Source organism: Pan troglodytes, chromosome 6 (genome assembly GCF_028858775.2).
Source record: "Pan troglodytes isolate AG18354 chromosome 6, NHGRI_mPanTro3-v2.0_pri, whole genome shotgun sequence".
NCBI lineage: Eukaryota > Metazoa > Chordata > Mammalia > Primates > Hominidae > Pan > Pan troglodytes.
Window position 1 is genome coordinate 60328537 of NC_072404.2, and position 21402 is coordinate 60349938.

Consider the following 21402-nt stretch of genomic DNA (forward strand, 5'->3'; position numbering starts at 1 on the left):
GCCAATTTAGAAGCTTAGTCACAGGATTCTGAAGGCAGCTGTGCAAGTTAAAGCTGTTCTGAATGGCATTAATGTATGCAGTCATTCAGCCAATGGAAACGCGTGGAAGTTTTAACCTTGATGTGGGATAAAGGCTTCGTGGAATGAGCAGTACCCTGCACAACCCCGCGGCCGTCCCGATTTCCTCAAACACGTGACATGGGATGAAGGGAGCACAAACATACTGACTTTATCCTTCTTTAGGTTTTTCCCTAAAGAAGTATTGATGCTACCATCGGTAATGGAAAATTATATTGCTAATATTTAAGGTCTCTTCAGCCATTAAATTAAAAAGTCTGATTACTTCACCAGGATGATTTCTGAGATCTCATCTCATATCGTCCTGAATACACAGACACACACACACGCACACACACACACATCTCAGAAATCATCCTAATCAAATATAGACTTTATATATATCAAATATATATATACATGTAGAAATACATATAGGTATGTATCTTTAAGTCCTTGCTTGTGAACAATGCTTTTAAATGTTTTTAAAATACTGTATGCCAAAATAGGTTTTCTCTTAATGCTTTACTTCCTAATGGATGTGATTTGCAGATTTGTAGGGCACTTGGATTAGGGTTCTCTGAGTTTGCCCTGCCTTATAATGTAGATGAGCAACTCTCCTGGCATGCCTTGGTCATTGCAATTTATGTCAGTCTGATGAATAGATGGCTTAGCCTCTCTGAAGCCCAATGTGTGTGGATTTGTCTAATTTTTTTCTTTATAATCTTTTCTGCTTACCAAATTAAAGGACAAACTAATATAGCTGGAACATATATGTGTGTATCCATACACACTAAACACACAGGTATATGCTAAATTGTAATGGTAACCAAATGATGGTTACAACTTTGTGACTATTATTTGAGGAAGATTTAATGTCTTTGGAGTGATTTTCCCCTCTTTCTTCACATTATCATAAAAGAAGTGAGACACTACAGGCAAGATTACAGAGTAGCCTAAGCAGACAATTTACAACCTAATTAGCAAGAACTCCAAATCATGGAAGTGAAATTATTATTATCCTACATAGACTGTTCCAAGTTAGATGTCATCAATCTGTTCGGCAGAATAAAATCAAACAGATTACCTATTCCAAGTGAAGAATTCCAAGGGTAGAATGAAATGCTTTATCTATTTCTAGAATGTTTTCTTAGCTTTTGGGGTTTAATAATGCAATCTCAAAATATCTATTTATTTTATTTTAATATCTCTTAGCGCTGTGATTAGTGCTAAATGATAAACTCTAGATCTCTTCTAACAATTATCAAATAAAAATTACTGCTCTTTTTGCATCCCATTGCCAGCCTTGCTGTCAGATTCAAAATTGCTTTTTCTAGATGTAAAGGTAGAAGGAGAGAAAAAAGTGACTCATGAAGTCTATATTCATTAAAAGTCCTGTTCACTAAACATATCTGCTTATATCAAAGAGTAACCTGAAATATCTGAAAATATTTAATTTCAATATTTCCAACCAGTGAATACTGGATAATATTTTTATATACTTCTATCAACATTTTCTAATTTCGATTTCAGAAGCTGGGGCAGTCCAGTCACTCACTTTACTTATGTGTAAGTTCCTATACTTGCACAATTATTATATATGATTCAGTATCTGGGGTGGATATTTATATATTATATTCACTGTAATACCCACATCCTGATTTATGATTTTTGCCTCACGATTTTCAGATTATATTCAAATAAAGCTTATTTCAATACCCATGCTTCATTTATTCATTCATTTATTCACCTTCCATCCCGCCTAGGAACTCACATACCAGGCACAGGGACACAAACATGGAAGACACACTTCTTCTCCTCAAGGAGTTTGTATTTTAGTTTGCAAGAAAACAAAATATTTGTACATTCCATTTATCATCCATCTTTATTTCATTATTCTATGAAAGGCAAGATGTGATGAAAGCACAAAAATCAAAATCTTGCTTTTGGAAGCCAATAGCTATATTGTACTAGCCTTTTATCTTTTATTGTTTGATACAAAGAGGCACCCTTCATCTATGGTATATGGGACACTGTCATCTCTGTCACAAAAGCTGGCCCGTTTGGCCCTTTATTTTCATCATAATCTTTGACTTAGTTGACTAAATTATTTAAACTGAAACACTCACCTCTTAATTGATACTATTTTTCTTTCAAAGAATTTCTGTTTTTAAATGAAGGAAAACATATTCGCTGAAAATAATTTTATATAAAATCTTCAAATTTTCATACAATTAATTTAACCAGTTTTTCTAGAGCAGAGATTTACATGAATAGAAGAAGATGGAAAAGATAGTCTATGACCATCTGCCTATCACAGGATAAAGCTAACTGTTATTTAATATGGCTAGTCCCATACCTTTTCCAGATATTTTCCAAAAGTTTTTGAGCATGTGACTTTCCCCTCCCACTTAAAATTCTTTTTTATCTTTGTGAATCCTTCACTTGTAAAATTATTTGAATTCTACCTCCATTTAGTAATCAGCAATTAAAACAAAATAATGAAGCAAAACGGTTAGGCAAACAGATAAACAAAACTTGGCTTTTGCAATCCCTTTGAAGTTTGCCGTCTTCAATTGTTCTGAACACTCTCCAGTTTTGTGTACCATGACCACCTTAGATCATATCAAACCCACTCCCCTCTGCCCACTTTTTTTGGCTCTATTTGCAAGAAGCTTATCAAGAGAAGATGCCAATAAATATGATGTTATCAGGAAAGCAATACATAGAGTTAGAAGCAGAAGAAATGTTCTATAGATGTTCTGAGAAGGTGAATTCCTGCTTCTTGCTGGAGGAGTCAGGGAGGGCAACCTGGAAGAAGGGACTTGGAGGATAGGGAGAGTTCATACAAGCAAATATGGAGAAGAAAGACCTTTCGGAGAGGAGGGTGGCACCAAGCACAACTGACTGTGGAAGTCCCAGGATCTTGACCAGGATGGAGTGGTTTAGGTCCCTCTTCGCAGAGAACACAGGACTCAACGCCCCTCCACCATGCCCCCAAATACCCCAATATACTAAGCCATTCTCTACTTGTTTCTTCCTGTCTCATCCAGTGTCTCCAATCCTTCCAGAGGTCAAACATCTCCACAGACCACCTCTACTAGTCCTTCCTTTCTTCTCTCTGTCTTCACTTTTTTCTACTGACCCCCTTCCCACCTTCCCAACGTCACACAGAACTGTGAAGCAGCTTCCTGCTCCTCTTCCCCAACCTGGCCATGGATCAACGCCTGGTGTGCAGAGCTGCGTGCTGGCTCCTCCAGGTAAATTGCCCAGGTCGCTCGCACTCCCAAAGCTGTCATGCAAGTCACTGGTGTCTCCTGCTTCCAATTCCCCACCCTCTCACATCTCGTCCTTCCCAGTCTCTAGGCAGCCTTTCTCCCTCGATCACTCCTTCCTGACACTCTTACCTCTCTTCTCTTTGCAGGCTGGTCCCCTATTTACTGGCTCCTAGCATTCTCCTCTCTCCTTTATTGGCCTCCTCCCCAACTAAATTCCTCTCTTAAATATAGTTCTTTTCCCATTGTCAACTGCCTGATCTTCTCATCCACTTCCATGGTTTTGACTGCTAAATTTTCTTAGGAAATTGTTCGAGTCAACTTTGTACTTCTGACTCATTTCTGTAGATCCAGACTCATGTTCACTCTTGTCCCCAAAGTATCTACATATATATCCTGCAAAAACTGTGGCAGAGTAAGGATGTCTGCACACTTGTCTCCATCCCACGCATTGAAGCCTATTTTCCTTCCCCTGAGCGTAGGCTGGCCTGTGACCACTCTGCCCAGTAAAGTATGAAGAAGTGAGCTGTGCCAATTCTAGACCTATCCTTTACAGGGGCTGGCAGCACCTGCTGAGCCCTCCTGGAAGCCAGCCACTGTGGAAGCAGTGCAGCCACCTTACTGAGTGAAGCCCAGCCAAGGACCTTGGTGTGCGAGCCTGGAAGCAGCCTTGGGCAGCCAGTCACCCCAGCCTTCCTCCAGCCACAGCTCCAGTGGCTGTCTCATTGCAGCATGAGGGAGCCCAAGCAAACACTGCCCAGCTAAGTACAGACAACACGCAGAACAGAGACAGATGATGATCTCCTGTCGTTTTAAGGCACTAGGTTGTAGTGAGGTTTGTTTCATGATAGATACCCAGATCGGACATCTAAAACTCAAATATTCAAGACTGAATTTATCTTAGCTTTCTCACCAAAAAGAAATGTTCTTCCTCCTATGATCCCAAACTCTTTTAATAGCATTCATCACAGTCATTGGTCTTGAGGAAGCCTTGAAAATGTTCTCATCTCTTCTGTCAGCTGCCACACTGAATTGTCCTAGTAATTGTCTCCCTAAAACATCCTTGAGAAACTGCGTCTTTTCTGTTCTAACCAATACTGGTTTCATTGTCAACACAGGCCCTCTTCACTTTCCTCATCTAATCCAATCTATTCCAAAAAGAATTTCGTTTTAACTCTACTACAAGGGACGTATCACAACAGAGCATGTGTGAAATGATTATTTTTTTCAAAGTGCCAACATTAGTTTTTGTAGTCTAACTCCAGCCTTGTTTCTTCTGAGTTCCTAATCTCATTCAGTCTTTCCATTTGGTATTGCCTGAATGTTTTCAGATATTTTGTTACCTCTATGGCTTTGCAAATGCTGTTTCCTTTGTATGAGTCTTTTCCTATTTGCTGAGTTCCTACAAAAATGCAAACTCCTTTGTTAAAGCTTTCTCCTTTTCTCTTAGTCAGAATTGGTTACTCATCAAGTTCTCAGCAATTCGTTTATACTTACTTTGAAGCCCTCACTGTGCCTTGTATTGTTGAACCTTTAGTGCTCAAAGTCACACATTCTGGAAAACCTCTTAGTTTTAAGCAAACTAGGACAGTTGATCACCCTAACTATAACTTCTTGGCTACAAATACTATAGCTTGTTTCTGCAATTCCTCTATGTGCCCTGAACAAGTGGGGCTCATGTTCTTATTATTTTGTATAATTATGTTTTCATAATTAGATAATTTTACCACTACTCTAGAACTGATCAAGACTCCCAAACAGTGTTTCTCAAAGTGAGTTGTGCAGTCTACCTATGCCAGACTCATCAGGGAGCTTATTAAAAATTCATATTCCAGAACTCCACCCAGTGCCTACTGAATCAGCATCTCTGAGTGTAGAACCAGAAATAAGTATTCTATGTTCCAAAAGTTAAAAGAATCATTAGCTTTTTGAAGTTTTTCAGGGTAAAAAAATTTTCTTCTTATCATTTACTATGAGATATATATCTGTATGTGTATCTGTGTCATGCTACAAAATACTTTTTTTAGAGGCTCTGTTCTGTTGCTCTTATTGTTTCCAATGTTGGGATGGACTTTTGTGAAGCTGTTCACTCCTGTGATCAACAGCTGGTATTTGTAAGGAAACTGGCTGCGGTGAAGGTGGTACTTGTGTCTCCGTGTGTGGAGTCTGTAGTAGCTCAGCAGGAATGCTGATTCTCTGAACTATGAAATACAATTATTGTGTGTTCACCATGATGTGAACCTGACTGTTAAGAGGCAGCTGCTGCAACAGCTGCCAGGAGCCAAGAGTGGCCACTTTCAGCAGGATTGATCTTAACACAGGATGTCAAAGTCATTGGGAGGAGGGAGATGAGGGACTGAGGGTCTTTGCAGGGAGAGTGCTTGTCTCATTTAATATGTGAGTAAATGGTGCACTGCTTTGAGGTAGAGTCAGTCATGTAATTCAGCCCTTACTGCTGATTTTTGTTTAAATGATCCAACTTGGCTGCTTACACAGGTTAAATTAATTTAATCATTGTAATTCTATCATATAAATGGCAACTATGTAAATCAAGTGTCTATGAATAAGACAAAAATAGATATAAGGGAATGATTTGGATAATACAGGCCAAGGAATCTGCTAGGGCTATATTTGAACCAGAATTATGTAGATTAAGAGTCTATACTGGTTAAATTCTCCTGCAAACCATATTTAATTTTACTCATTGAAGTTCAGAACTATTTGGGCCTATGATATCAAGGTTGGGTGGGTTTTTCCATTCATAACTGGCCACATGAAGGCTTGCTTGTGACTACTAGTTCCTCTGTAATTAAGAAGACATGAAACGGAATTTGCCAGTGTTCTAAGTTCTTGTCTCAAGTGATTCCATGATGTCTGCCACTTCAGGAAGCCACCAGAGGAGCAGCTTCCTGGCTAGATGGCCAAAGTGTTGAAAACTTGCTAGAAAGGCTTCACTCTGTTGGTCACAATAACACACACCCTAAAAGAGCAAGAAAGGTCAAGAGCTCCTTCTTCCAAGGACCACTTCTGCCACTGATAGGCTGAACCAGTGCCTTCATCTGAGCAGCGAAGGGGCATAAATGAGCAGGGACACACTCCTCAGACCTTCTGCCTCTGGCTCTGCCTACTCATTGGTAGAGGCACTAGTGCACAGCGGTTAAAGAGGAAGGCTGCTTCACATCTCAGCTCCATCACTCACAGCACAGTATGTCTGTTCCCTCATTTCTTTCTTTTTTTTTTTTTTTTTTTTGTTGTCGTTTTGAGATGGAGTTTTGCTCTGTCTGTCACCCAGGCTAGAGTGCAGTGGTGTGATCCCGGCTCACTACAGCCTCCACCTCCCGGGTTCAAGCAATTCTCCTGCCTCAGCCTCCTGAGTAGCTTGGATTACAGGTGCGCACCACCACGCCCGGCTAATTTTTGTATTTCCAGTAGAGACAGGGTTTCACCATGTTGGCCAGGCTGGTCTCAAACTCCTGACCTCAAGTGATCCCCCCTCTTTGGCCTCCCAAAGTGCTGAGATTGCAGGCATGAGCCACTGTCCCCGGCCTGTTTCCTCATTCCTTAAATGAGAACTATACTATAATCCTCACAGGGTTTTGACAATTGAAGGAAACGATGTACATATGAAGATTGACACTTAATAATCCCTGAATGAATGGTGACTAGTTGCTGTAATAATATGACTATTATTGCATATGCTTATATACAATTATCAGCAATGAAATGATTAGAGTTAATGGTCTTTACCACCTGGTTCTTCTAGGCAAATATCTTCCTTGCTGGTTGTGTGGAAGTGATGGGTTGAGGAAGGAAGACTAGATCTCCATTTCTGGCTTATGTTTTATGATTTATAATTTCAGAGCTTGCTTTTTTTTCTTCTGTCACAATGCCATTAATTGATGATAAATTTTCCTCTAAAAAAGCACAACATATTAGCCACCAGCTGTCTTGCCCAAGGTTGTAACTAGATCTGTATTATAAAACATGATAAAATTCCAAAGGATTTTTAAGAATTTAAACTGCAACCTGAATAAATAGCAGGCATTCTAAAGCCATAATTATACAAACTGGTGTTCATCTTAATTAAATTCAAGCTTTCAAAAAAGATTTTCTGAGTTTTTAAAATCACAAAGTAATTAGCAATACATCTGAAAACATAAACAAGTTAGAATATTATGTAAAGCCTTAAAAAGAGACAAAAATAAAATAGGACTATAAATTAATAATTAAAATTTCATAGTTTATGGTACCAGGTAGATACAGATTTGATTCTTAGATTTGCTATCTACCAGCTTGTTACTTTGGGTGAGCTGCTCACAAAATCTCTCTGAACCTTAAAGTCTTATGTATAAAACTGATATGGTAATACTTATTTGCCAAGGGTCATTTTTAGCATTAAATGAGATAATGGATTTTAAAAATCTAGGAGAGTAAACCTAGCATGTGAGTGAGCTCAGCAATGCCTAGTTCTCTACCTCTTTACCTACCAGATAGGAAAATATGCTACAAAATAACTATTATTTAAGAGGACAATAAAGAAACAGAAATATGAATAGATATTAAAGAAAATAAAAACAAGCCTGGAAAGCTCGAAAATTATACAAAATAATATCTAATGAATTTAAAAATGTAACAGTTAAAGAAGGACTTATTTAATTAATAATGCCAAAAGGAGACATATGATCACAGTTTACAATATATATCCAAATGAAGGCCAGTTAAAGAACTAAGCAGAAAAGAAAAATCAAATATAGGAAGATTAGCATAAAATAAGATACTTGTGGCTTTGAAGGTTAAAAGTTACAAAATAATTTGCAAGTGAAAATATTTTGCTATAACTTTAAAATTTTATTTAACTAAATAATATGTAACTAAAAAGTAAAGCATCAAACAAGGAAATATTTGTGTCTAATACTTAGGAAAATAATAAATGTCAATATTTACAGATGCTGTGATTATGTAACCCACTCCTAATCACTCCTAATCAATCGTAATAGAGATATTAAAAGTGATCATATAATATGAATAAAATTAAGATAAAAGTATAAACTTAGGTCAACCTTCTACATAACTCCAATACCAAAATAGAAAATATTTTAGGAATAATATTGAATCCTCAATAGTAGCAACAAGTAAAAGATATAAAATATATAATCTTTTTTTTACAAAGTATGGTTGCAAATAAGTAGTATGAATATGAAGACCACTAAAACATTTCATTGAGAGAGTTTAGGTTTGAATAAATGAGTTACAATGCTATGTTTTGGGATGGCCCATCTCAGAATTGCAAATCTGTCAGGTTTTTCAGAAGTATTTATAGATTTGATGCAGTCCCAGTCAAAACCCCTTCTCATTAAAAAAAAATTGACAGGTATAATCTTGGCAAAAGTTTTCTAAATCAACAAGCATCATAAAGGTTACAGTGAATCAGACATTCTGCTACATTGCCACTGGCATGGTGAATCAGTACTTCCCTTGTGAAGGAAAATTTGTCAGGGAAGAGTACTCACAAGGCTTTAGATTGTGCAGCCCATATGTCCCTGAAATCATACTTCTGAGAAGAAATTCCAAGGATATCATAGCGAGTCATGAATTGCAATACTTACCATGGAGTTTTTCATACACCTGGAAATACACAGATGACCAAAAGGAAAGTTACCTAGTGAATGTGTTAAAGCATACAGTGAACATTAAGCAGCTTCTAGAATCATATTCTCAAAGAATGTTTGGAGACATTAGAAAGGATTCAGTACATGACATCACATGAAAAAACATAGGATACAAAACTTTAAAGTGAAAAAATATATAGCATACAGAACTTTAAATCAGTCTGAGCCATGTGCATAGAAAAATAAAAGAAAGAAAGAAAATGTACAGCAGTCAATGTAAGTTATGATTTTTAATTTTTTATTGTTTCGCTTGTTTATAACTTTTGTACAATGATAATGTATTACTTTGTTATAAGCAGAAAAAGAAAATTTAAATTTTTTCCAATTAAAAAATGGTAAACAGTTGTCTCATGAGAGAGAAAATAAATTAGCAAACACATAAAATATTTCAACAAATAAAGAGAAGCAAAGTAAAATAATGGTGTATAATTATAGAGTTCATGACAAAATCTTAAAAATATCTACACATGTACATATATGTACCCAAAGTACTGTTGTGAAAATGGTCGGTATCAGAAATTGCTAGTAGCATTGAAATTAGGAACTTTGTATTTTATTATATCTTATTTCCTGGAGGCTGGGTAGAGAATCTGACCATCAAGTTAGTCTTGTTTTTCTAAGCAAATAGGTGTGATCTTGATGAATTCATATTGATTAAATAAACACATACAAGCAAATAAAATATCATGCAATCATTTTTCCTGTCAATGAGATGACTCACACAACCCCCAATTCCAAGGGAGATCAAAGTGAGGAGCAATGCATTGTCATTGGGAGTATCAAGGGAAATCGGACACAGGAAGATTTATAAATGAGAATTATGTTTTACTTAATGCAACTGCTTCACAACAGACTCTGAGAGAGCATTTTTGCATGAATTCAGAATCCTATAGGTATAAAACATACCTAATATAGGTGAAACAGTGCTTGAATTAAAGCAAATAGTAAAATCCAGGAGTTGTGATTTCTTCTTCCATGAAGCTGACAAATATGAAGCTGTAGAGAAAATTTTAAAGATGAAATTAAGTTAAGCAATTTGGGCTCTGTTATGAGTCAATGTTTTTCTTGCTTCATTTTGATGGCTTCTGTTACAGACACACCCTGAGGAGCCTGTTCGTCAGCCTTGTATATAATCTTTTATCTTTAGTTTTTCTGATTAAACAAATCCATATGCTATGAAGGCAATTTTCTAACTTCTAGCGTTGTAAATAGTTAATTTGAAAAATCCTACATTTAGGGATTAAGCTGTAGAATCACAACCACTAAATAGAAAAAAAAAAAGTTTAGAATTTAAAACCTCACTCTATTTCAAACTATCTGAAAATATTATAAGGGTTGTGAAGATAGGAATTGTGTCCTGAACTTTGGGTGTCATTGCAGCACCTAGCATTGTGTTTAGCATGTACTTAGAGTTAAATGTTTAGGGATAGAAAGTTACGTTTTGGTTTATGTATAGTGCAAAGCACTTCTGAGGATAATACCACTGCTAAGAATATCCATGAAGTTTAATGTAATTTGGTGAACGTTCAAGAAAACAACTCCAGACTGCCTATGTAGCAATGGTCAGAAAAGATTAAAAAACAGCCCTTGGACCATCCTTCATTATGTATTTGTGATGATAATATTAATTTATTTAAAATGATATTTAATGACAAATTATGTCTGGGAAGTTTGATGAACAAATTCCAGGCAATGGCTTACTTCTGTCCTTTTATTTGTATATCTTGATAAATGAGATGTGAATTTTAAAAATCTTGCGTCAAATATTTCTAGTTACTTAATGCTGATAGCTAAGAAGATAACTTCTACTAATGAAGATAATTAATAAAGCATTCTAATTAAGAAAACTTGAAATAGCTAAATTAAGGAAAAGGGTAAGGCCACTGGCTCAAACTTGGAAAATATATGGGTAAAATCTTAAGACATTTTCCTTGTATTAAAACAGGTGTGTTTTCTGAAGCCATGTAATTTATGCTTTTGTAGGTCCTATTGACATTAGGTCCTCCAATAATTCCTTCCTCAAAGTCAGACATTAATGAACCATAAAAATCAGTTTTTTAGTTTTTTGTTTGTTTTTTTGTTTTTGAGACAGAGTCTCACTCTGTCACCCAGGCTGGAGTGCAGTGGCGTGATCTCGGCTCACTGCAAGCTCCACCTCCCGGGTTCAAACAGTTCTCTGCATCAGCCTCGCAAGTAGCTGGGACTACAGGCATGCACCACCACGCCCAGCTAATTTTTATGTTTTTAGTAGAAACAGGGTTTCACCATGTTGGCCAGGATGGTCTTGATCTCTCGACCTCGTGATCTGTCTGCCTCGGCCTCCCAAAGTGCTGGGATTACAGGCGTGAGCCACCGCTCCCAGCCTTTAGTTTTTATATTTATAAATCATGGCTATATCTTTATTTTTCAATTTACATAAGAAGATATGTGGAAAATGAAATCACATATTTGGAGCCATGTTTCTTTCCTTCTTTCTTTTTCTTCTATTTTTTTCACTCTGAGTTCCTCAGTTGCCATTTCTTTAAAAATATGAGTTGTTTTTCCTACTTTGATGAGAGATTTTTCTCTGACAGTATTGGTGATGGAGGTCTATAGAAACATTCAAAGAGGGCGTGGATAAGGAGAGGTATTCTTTATTTCACCAACTGATGAGCGATTTCTCAGATATGCAGCCAAACTGACCTCTGTTTCCTCAACTCACGAGTTATTCTTTTCTCTGCCCTTTTCAGTTAGTAGTCAATAATACTAGCTGTGATGCACTTCTGTTGGCTTCCTAATTCAGGGCAAGCTGTCCTGACTGAGCCAGGGAAGGGCTCTGGGTGCATGATCGCTGAAAGGACACCAGTGCACATGGATGCCATTTGTCTCCATTGCATTCCCCAACTTCAATACACTTTCTGAAACCCTTAGTCAAATTTAGCACCATTCATGATCAGGGCAACAAAACCACATGTGGAATTCCTAATATGGAATTTGTGATTATTCAAATAAATTTTGGATTAAAACCACCTATGCGTGATTAATAAAGAGAATGCTAATGAATAATGAAAGCAGACAGTCAGGAAGCATTTTTAAACTCTGTGACTAAATAGTTTCAAGCATTTTAGCAACATTTGTCTATATATCAGTAAATGTAGTGCTAATTATAAATCATTCTTATTTATGCATTAAAGCAGTTATTAAATATATGTGGTATTAGAATTCCGTTCTTGGAAAGGTTTCTGTTTGTTTTTCCACCAATTTATATTGTTCTCCTTTGCATTTTGCCAAAGCCATTCATATCTCTATATATTTTTAATAAGCAGAATTAGGAAAGTATAAAGTTTTCAGATATGAGGAATTGCCAGATGAAATTATGATGCAAATATTTGTACCATCTTAGCTCTAGAGTCAAACAGAAACTGGATTTGAGTCTCACCTGTACTACCTACTAGTTGAATAAACTCCAATAAGTTACATAATCCCCTTCAGCTTCAGTTCCCTATCAGTAAAATGATTATGGTTACCTCTTGGGATCACAGCCAGAGGTAAAGAAATCGTAAGTGTTCAAAATTATTAGCAGCTTCTATCATAACCATCATCCCATCTGCACAAAATCAGTTCTTGCTTGAATGGGTGTGCTACCATGAAAATGTGCTGTTTTCAGATGTGCAGTGTCCCCAGCAGGAGGAAGGCAGCATTGTGTGCATGCATCCACTCTTCAGTAGCTGCAGGAGGTAGAAAGGTCTGACAGCTGCAGAGCAGGGTTCTAAGCAACAAGAGAGAACAGTCTCTGGTGAATGGAGTGGCACCCATGCACCCTGTCCTGTAGACCTGCGTTCATGGGCAACTGTACTCTCCCTCAGCTACGGTAAGAGCCCTCATAACTAGAACAGAGCTGTAAATTTGCTGACTAAAGGAAAGCAAGAAAGGGAATTTAAACAGCTGCTACCAGCATGCCAGGGCACACAAAATAGGCAATTTATGTATTAGGTCAAAGTGAAGCACATTTCTTTTAAAAAACAGATTTCTGGAAGAAATTGGCACCGGACATGTAAGCATTCTAATAAAAAGATACTCTTCTCAAAAAATTATGGGATAAAATCATTCTATTATTTGACCTTTCCCCTTAAACAGTGATTTAGTATGTGCAAACCTGAATAAAAATTGCATTAGAAGCTAGCTCAGTTTTTCTCACACAGCGATTTTCATTTCTGAAGCTGGCATCTGTAATAAAAGAGAAATATGTTGAAGGGCCGCGTCTACTCGAAGAGCTGTAATGGACACTCAGTTCTTCATAAGCTGGCCTTCTTCACAGACAGAGAAGTATTTGACTGTTGCTACTTTTACTATTGGAGGATTTCCATTTTTAGGTTTGTTGTTATGAGCCTCACTAATATTCACTTTTACAAAACAAAGATTCTGGAGTCAGACCATGCAGCCACAGTGGGGTGACGAGTGGGGGTAGAAAATGTTTTCTTTCTTTTTTCTTGCTCCTTTTGATTACATTAGATACCCAGACAAGAAGAGAAAGAAGAGAAAAGCTGATCAGGAATCACGCCTAATGCTGCAGAACGATGCCCTGAAAATGCTGAATGTGCCCCCTATCTAAGCCAACTAAACTTGTATTTACACAGGAAATTAATCCATCAGAAAATATTCAAAGCCAAGAGAAAGTAGATATTTGGAGAACTTATCAAATGTACATGGAATAAGTTTTTTACTTAGTTTTCTCCACTCAGTGCCTTGAATTAAATACCCACATCCTCTTCTGGGATCTTTCCTAGAGCCCAGAGCTCTGGTTCTCATTCTCTCCCTGTCACTAACTAATGATGGCACTTTGACCCATCAATGTAAACTTTCCTGGGCCCAGACTACCAAATTTGAATAAAAGCTTGGAAAAGAGGTTTTTGAAAAGAAGAAGGAATGCTAAAATAATAGTGGAGCCAGGTATTAAATGAATATTTAAAAGAATTCAGAGGAACCTTTGTAAGCTGTAAAAGTCTATGCTATGAAAAGTTCAAAATATTGTTATATCGTAAGAAATTTGGTACATTACAAAGAACAAAGAAGCTTTACATTTTATTAATGCGTTGAAAAACCAAGAGGCTGATAATGTTTTCATATCCAATATCAGTTCAGAGTTGGGGAAAAGTTAAGTTTTATATCAAGTATGAAGTATGTTATATGTGAACTATGGTATATGTGGTACATTTCCTCTGAAAAGATGAGTATACATTCAAATGATAGCTGCACATCTCAATTTAACAAATGTGGGGTATTGCAGAAAGGTTGCTTGCCTCAGGTGGTTTCCGAAAGCGGCATATTTCTGCTCTGTGCTGATGGACCACATTGCTGTTTCTTCATATCTTTGTCTTTGCATCACTCCCTGCTAGGATGAGTTATTTCACTTTGCTGGGTTACATATTCCTGATCTGCATATTTGCCACACAGGATTGTTGTGAGGATTGACCAATATGATGGAGGCACGGTGCCTACTGCATGTTGCCTGGCACCTAGCAGGTCCCCAATAGGTTCAGCCGTTTTGGAGGGCAAGGTGTGGGCACGCGGAGGGATGCAGCACTGTTCAGCATGCCCACTGTCTCCCAGCCTGATGACTGCAGATGCAGGGAAAAAATGGTAGCACAGACGGAGGTCTAAACTAAAAAGGAAGGTGCTGAAAGGCAGCTGAGCACTTCTACCTGGCAGACATGTGAGAGGGGCACGGAGGGGCAAGAGGCACGAGAACAGGAGCTGGTGGCACTCAGGCAGTGACGCGGAAGCAGGCCCTGACCTCTCCAGGCAGTGGCCCTGTCTGGCTGGCAACAGGCAGTCCACTGGAGGGAGGGGCAGCCTCACACCATTTCCGCCAGACTGCTGAGGCTGCCAAGATCTCAACTACTATGTTTTGACTGTTTTTAATTTTGCTTTCTTTTTGTAATGAAATATATGGAATTTCTGTTATTCTCTGAAATCATACGATAGTGAAGTTAATATCTGGAAGGCTTTTTCCATGTTTCTCCTTGGCTGGGCTTTCATTTGTCAACTCTCTTGAGAAATGCTTGCCTGATGCATCTCAGGGGAGGCGAGGCCCACACCACTCTTGCATGAGGAAGAGAAAAGGATGAGAAATGGAAGCCAAGTTTCTGCCCTGCTTAGACTTCTAAGACTTCTCAGACTCTTCCATTTACAAAATGGAGAAAACACCTCCTCTGCCTTACAAAGACGGGGGAATTACAGTCGCGAGAGCACTGTGAAAATCTTCAAGCATAAAAACAAAGCAAATGAAAGGCATCATGATTAAATAGATGTCGAAGGACGTTATGAAATGGCATTCTGTGTCCAAGAGAAACCTCTAGGTCCCATTAGGCCTCTCTTCATCTAGGCCTGCTGCCTGTAAATTTTCTTCACATAATGTAGATAATAGCATCTTCCTTTCTTCTTCACAGAGCATTTTATGTTGGGGGTAAAGTTTGAAAACTCTCGAGGCCTTGTTGTACACATTGAAAGTAATTTTTAAACTTGCAAAAAATTTTACTCCTTGCTTTTAATGAGCTAATAGCATAATCAGTGAGGTGAGATACAAATATGATTAATTACACACAATGTAGGCCTGGTAAAGAACCTAGCAAAAGAAAATACTGCTGAAGTTCAGAGGAGAGAGAGATTACAACTAGCTACTAGGAACAGATAAATGGACAGGCAATTATCTGAGGGCAATAGTTGCTTAAATGTGTGACTGTATTAAGGGGAAAACATTATCCTGCTTGGCCTCAGCAGAGAGCAAAAGAAACCAAATAAAACAAAATAGGCAATCCTATCACAATGCAATACCTGGCATACTAATATGACAAGAGTAAAACAATTTTACACAGTTATTATGCTCACTTTTGGAAACATGTGGAAATAGTATCTCATTTAAGATCTCAAAAGTGAGTGGCAGCAGAGGAAATCAGAACTCAGCGGTCCTGACGGCAATCCTGGCTCTGCGTATCTCACAAAAGAAAAGCGTTTCTGTCTTTAAAATGAGCACAGAGTGGCCGAGGTTTACTTGTATAAAAGTTAATATTTCCATACAATAAACCATAACATGTTTGATAAGAAGTAATGGCATTATGTAATTAGTATAAATCTGAATGAAAATGACTATGATGATTATTTGTTAAAATTACACAGGACAAATTATAGCATTTTAGATCTTCAGATTTCATTTCTAAAAGTCTTTGGGCCTACAAAGATAAAGAAGTACATATCTTTTCATTCAAGACATAAATAAAAAACAGAAAGGAGAGAAACACAATCAGTGATTTGATGACAATACAGATTTGCTTTAGAATTTACTATATAGGAAAAAATCTTTGTAATTTTCCTGGCGAAAATTAATTGTATTTAATTAAAAATATGCTAGTAAATGCATGTACTTAGAGTGGTTGAATGATTACAATCTGAAAACAAAAGTACTATGCTTCAATAGTATATTACATATCTGATGGAAGTTCAAAATTTTAGTAGCCTCAAAATATTCTTTACACTGCATAATTGGGTTTCTTTTTAGTTATAATACTCATGTAAATCATGCTTTAACTTGCACATGCTGGATATAGTATGATAGGAAATGCTGCATCAAAATGAAGCAGCTGTTTCCATAATATCTCAATGGGCTAATGGGGTCAGGCATGTCCTATGAAGGGTTGATTAATTAAGAAAGGGATGACATAAATTATGGTGCAGTTTCAACAAATTCGAGCCAATCTGCAATGCCCATGCTGAAAAGAAAACCATTATTTCACAAAATACATTTTAAATAGTGAATTATTTTACCAAGTTGTATTTGCTTTCAGCATTTTAAAACTTGTATTCAATACCAGACATACTTTGTGTGAAATCAAGTACTATTGCCTATTTGGGGAAGCATTTAATAATTTATTTTTCTTTCTTTTTTTTTTCATTAAATGAATTCCTGTCAAAGAGTTTCTCTTCAAAAGATAATGAGAATACGTGTTTAATTTTGGAAAGCTCTGATGTTATTGGTTCTCCATAGATTGTGTACATTTTCCTTGCAAAATCTCTGTACTTAGAACTGCACGTGAACTGAGCTATCACTGTTGCATTTTTTGAAACTTGTCACCCAGCTTGAATAGAGGACCACTCTGCAGAGCCCCATTACTAACCTCTGGGTCTTCCTCCAGTCACTAGGTTTCTGTGAGGAGATACTGTATACTGGTAAATATATAGCCCACCTACCAGTAAGGCAAATCAATTACAACACTAAAGTAACCTAGCAGAAATACAGTAATGTGAGTTTACTAAATGGCTACTTTGGAAGCCCCATATATTTATTCTACATATAGTGACTTTTAGAGAACAAGGGGTTCTACCACAGTTTTTATCATTGTCAGTGTGGACCCAAACATGATTTAGATGAAGTATTCAAAAGATTGCATTTCCCCACACTTACCCCCTTCAAACACATTTAATCTTTCTCCAGTTAAAAATGAAAGAAGGTAATGCTTTGATCCTCATCACATTTTTGTTCTTTACTAATAAAGGTATTCAATATGTCATTTGTAGCTAGAAGCTTATTGAATAAAATATATGAAGAAAAGAATGCAAAACTACAATTTCTTCCCTGAGATAGTCTTGGAGCTCTTTCAGGAGTTTCCAATTCTTGATAGCACTAACTTTCTCCAAGATTTCGAGGATTAAAAAAAAAAAAACACTATAAAAGTAAATGCCCAAATGCACCTACCCTAGAACAAGTTTGCCCCTCTTTGAGGAGCCTGCTGTTCTTAGGTTGTGTCATATCCCCTGTGGATTTATGCTCATGCAGTAGGGAAAAAAAAAAAGGTGTGTTTTTAGGTACCAGTATAGGAAGAACCAGATGACTTCAGGGAATGATCCTCAAGGAATTACTTGAGGGAAAAGTATCTGGATTTGCCCCTCTCAGTGTTCCCAGCCGTGGGGTGGCATTGTTTGAAAACAGACAAAACAAACAACACCAACTTCCTGGGACTGAAATCCTTTGTATGTGTTGTTGTTTGCAGTGCATGCCAAGACATTCATGAGCACCAGAGCCAAGCTGGCGAGCTAATTAAATATATATATGTATGTGTTTAAAACAGCCTAATAAGGAGCGTTGGAAATCTTCAAGATGAGCGAATATCTTATAACTTCTTCCGCAGGTGCGAGGATAGCTACAAGCCATGGACTTTCTGTCCTGCTTCTTGTTTGTGGCTTTGTGAAGGGTGCTTTGCTTTAATCTAAAGTGCTGACTTTTTTCCAATATCACTTTCTCTTCTTAAAGCAAAGAGCAAATCGCCTGTAAAATCTACGGAGCGGACAGCAAAGTTGACCCTAAACTCCAAGCACCACCCTGCACCCACTGTACTCTAATTCACCACACAAGGAGCGCCTGCTTCCGGAAGCATAAATGAAGAGGCTATCACATGCTTTGTTGATCATATTTTCTTTGGCAAAACACTGATCTTTTATTTTAAGAGAATTAACGTGAAGTGATAGAACGTTTTCTAATAGCAAGATCTATTTTTTCCCTTTTCTTTCGGCGACTAAAATCATCTCACTGACTGCTCAAGGGTTGGCCTGAATGTCATCAGGATAGGGAATATTTACTATGGATACCACTAATTTCCTACTAAAGGACCCAGCATCTTCAGGAAGCAAACAGAGACCAAAAGGCTACAGAACAGAAGCTATCATCAGACAAAACCCCCTTTTTAGGGGAAGAACAAAACTATCAACACTGCAAGTCAACAAGGAGGACATTACTTTAAATAAGGAATAACATGAGAAAGAAATTTTTTTATTTTCCCCTTTTTTTCTTGGATTTTTCTTCTTTTTCTTGATTACAGTTCGTGTTCAATGGTGGCAAGTGCTGGTTATGGCCAATCTCCGTCAATCCTAGGAGGTTTATAGAACTACATTTTGAGTGTTCTATATTTCAGTGTATTTTAATTCATTTTGCAATTCCTGTATATGCAAACCTGACAAATTCTGTAAATTGCTTATAGTATGTGTGCTATAACTTCAAAGTAGATGTACTGCGACCCTCATGCAAGCTGATTTTTATCATTATATATATAAATATATACTTAAGAATATCTATGTGTTGGGCCAATGACCAACTTTTTTTGACGAAGCATTTGTTTTTCGTTGATAATTCATACACTGCGTGAATTTTGTAATTCATTGTTTCACTTCTACAGGTTTGACAGCTGCAGATGGTCTCTATTGTCCTCTGCTTCATTCTGGAAAGTGCATATTCAAAATTGTATCAGTCTCTGATCGATGAATTAATTTTGTTATGTCTGTGCTAAGTTGGAATTTACGATGTTCCTTTATACATGGTGTTTATTGAGGTTTGAGAGTCTCTTGACTGTGAAGAATGTACACTGTCTGGTTTTGACAGCTATTTCTGTATTATTATCATTATAATCTTGTCAAATAGAAATGTTGCTTCTAGAAAATTTGCCTAGGAGGCGAATGTGGGGAAGGTGAAGCACTCACCATAATTCCCTAAATTCATGTTAGAACATTTCTTGCTATGGTTAAAAATGCTGCTTCCTTTGACCTTTATGAATTTCTGTACCTTTGTCATTCTGTTATTTGCTGCTAATTATATTTTAATGTCTCCTTATTAAAAATTAGAATTTGGTTGTTGGCTAAATACAATATGCAAAAGATGATGGCAGGTCCCCGACTAAAGAAGATTAATGTGTTCAGTTTTCACTGGTTAAGTGAATTATAATTTTAAATATTCCATTCTTATTTTTGTCTTTATGATAATTCAGACTATTTTATTTTGAACCTGTTTTCTACTCTGGCAAAGAAAGATAGGCAGAACTATTAAAGTGTTCCATATACATTATGGAATAGATACAGCTTGAGAGATAAATGACCTAAGTTTTCCTTCCAGAGAGACTCTTCCATTTTCTCTCATTACAAAACCAGAAGATCAGCTATGTGGGGCCATCAGCTCCCAGCCTAAGGTCCTATAACCCGAAGCTTGAAGGCAATCAGTACCTCTGCTTTTCAAAGGTAAATGTATTCATTTTCTTTGATTCAGTTATAAGCAAGTATATATTTTCATAATATTCTTGACATTACCTGAGAAATAATACTTCATGCTAAATCTTTTACTGCCACTTTTCTCATTCATTTGGTTTATCATTTCAGTTTAATGAGAAAAATTAATAAAGGTTTTGATTGCACTATTTTATTAACCTAGAAATGTATTTTCTTTGAAAGTTTAATACTTAAAAATGCATAAAATAATGGTAAGATAAACACCATCTATTAAGTTTATCTGGGCCTTAAAGATTGCATACATTAAAGCATAAGTAAGTATACTGTTTCAAATTCAGTCAAGTTGGGAAAAATCTACATGTAATGTACTTTTACTCAAAATTTAGGTCATGAGATTGGTCATTTCTAAAGCAACACAGACTTGTACCTGTATCAGCAATGTTTACCATGCTCATAATCAAAGACGTACGCTAGTTTGGAATGAGCTACTAGGCTCGTTGTATCAGTGTCCAAAATAATGAAGATTTATCTGTCACTGTGCCACCAAGAGTCCAACTCACTGGCTACTTTGAGAAAGAACATGGTGCACTATTTGCTTCACACTCAAGAAGTTAATATGGAACCTTAAAAATTGGAACAGAAACTAAAACAAATTAAGGAGATCTTTCAGATATTGTGTCTCTGCGACTATAACTTTGTAAATAACCATAACTATGAATAGGAATAAAGATTTAAAAAAAAGTTATCAGACATTCTCAACCTTGTTTCCAAGGTTATGTAATGTTTATCATAAGAGAGAATCCTAAAATATTAAAATTGCTTACTTGAATTTAAGTTGAATGCTTTTGTTCTTTCTTAAAGACTTATAAATTGCTTGCAATAAAATAATGCAAATGAAAACACATGAGGGTAAAATAATAAAATAAGATAAAAATTATTTAAAGCAGAAGCCACTAGTCGGGGTTAGTAAATAAGCTTAGTGGAGTTCATGAACCCACTGGAATTCCATGTATATTTTTGCATATCTGTTTTATGGAGGTGGTCCTTCATACGGCCAATCAATTCATTGATTCTGAGTGATTTGATTATGATTTGCTTGCCTAAAAGAAGAATGTTTAGATGATTTTGAGCATCTAAGAAAACCTGATAGTTATAATTATGAACTGGTTTGCCTTAAAGTTCTTGAATATAATTTAGGAAGGTATGTTAAGACACACATATGTGTGGGTGTGTGCAGGGGGAGTACAAAAAAAACACATTTTTAAGTTCAGAAAAAATATCATCGCAATTTGTTATAAACAGCATGGACTAATGATACAGGATGATGTTGGTTGAATTTTCAGGACTAGCAATGTAACTTTGCAATGGATACGTAGATG

General features: G+C 36.7%; 1 protein-coding gene across 6 annotated transcripts in view; it reads left to right on the forward strand.

Moving 5' to 3' along the window:
* The window catches only part of VSTM2A (V-set and transmembrane domain containing 2A), a 28618-nt gene extending 8404 nt beyond the window's left edge, over positions 1 to 20214 (forward strand). For 2 of the 6 annotated variants that reach the window (XM_009453088.4, XM_016957487.4), the window contains one exon: positions 18285 to 20214. In XM_009453088.4, coding sequence (XP_009451363.1) covers positions 18285 to 18373 — 89 coding nt within the window. In that variant the 3' untranslated portion in view covers positions 18374 to 20214. The other 4 variants (XM_009453091.4, XM_001155754.6, XM_009453092.5 and 1 more) reach the window with 4 other exon arrangements.
* The last annotated feature ends 1188 nt before the right edge of the window (positions 20215 to 21402 follow it).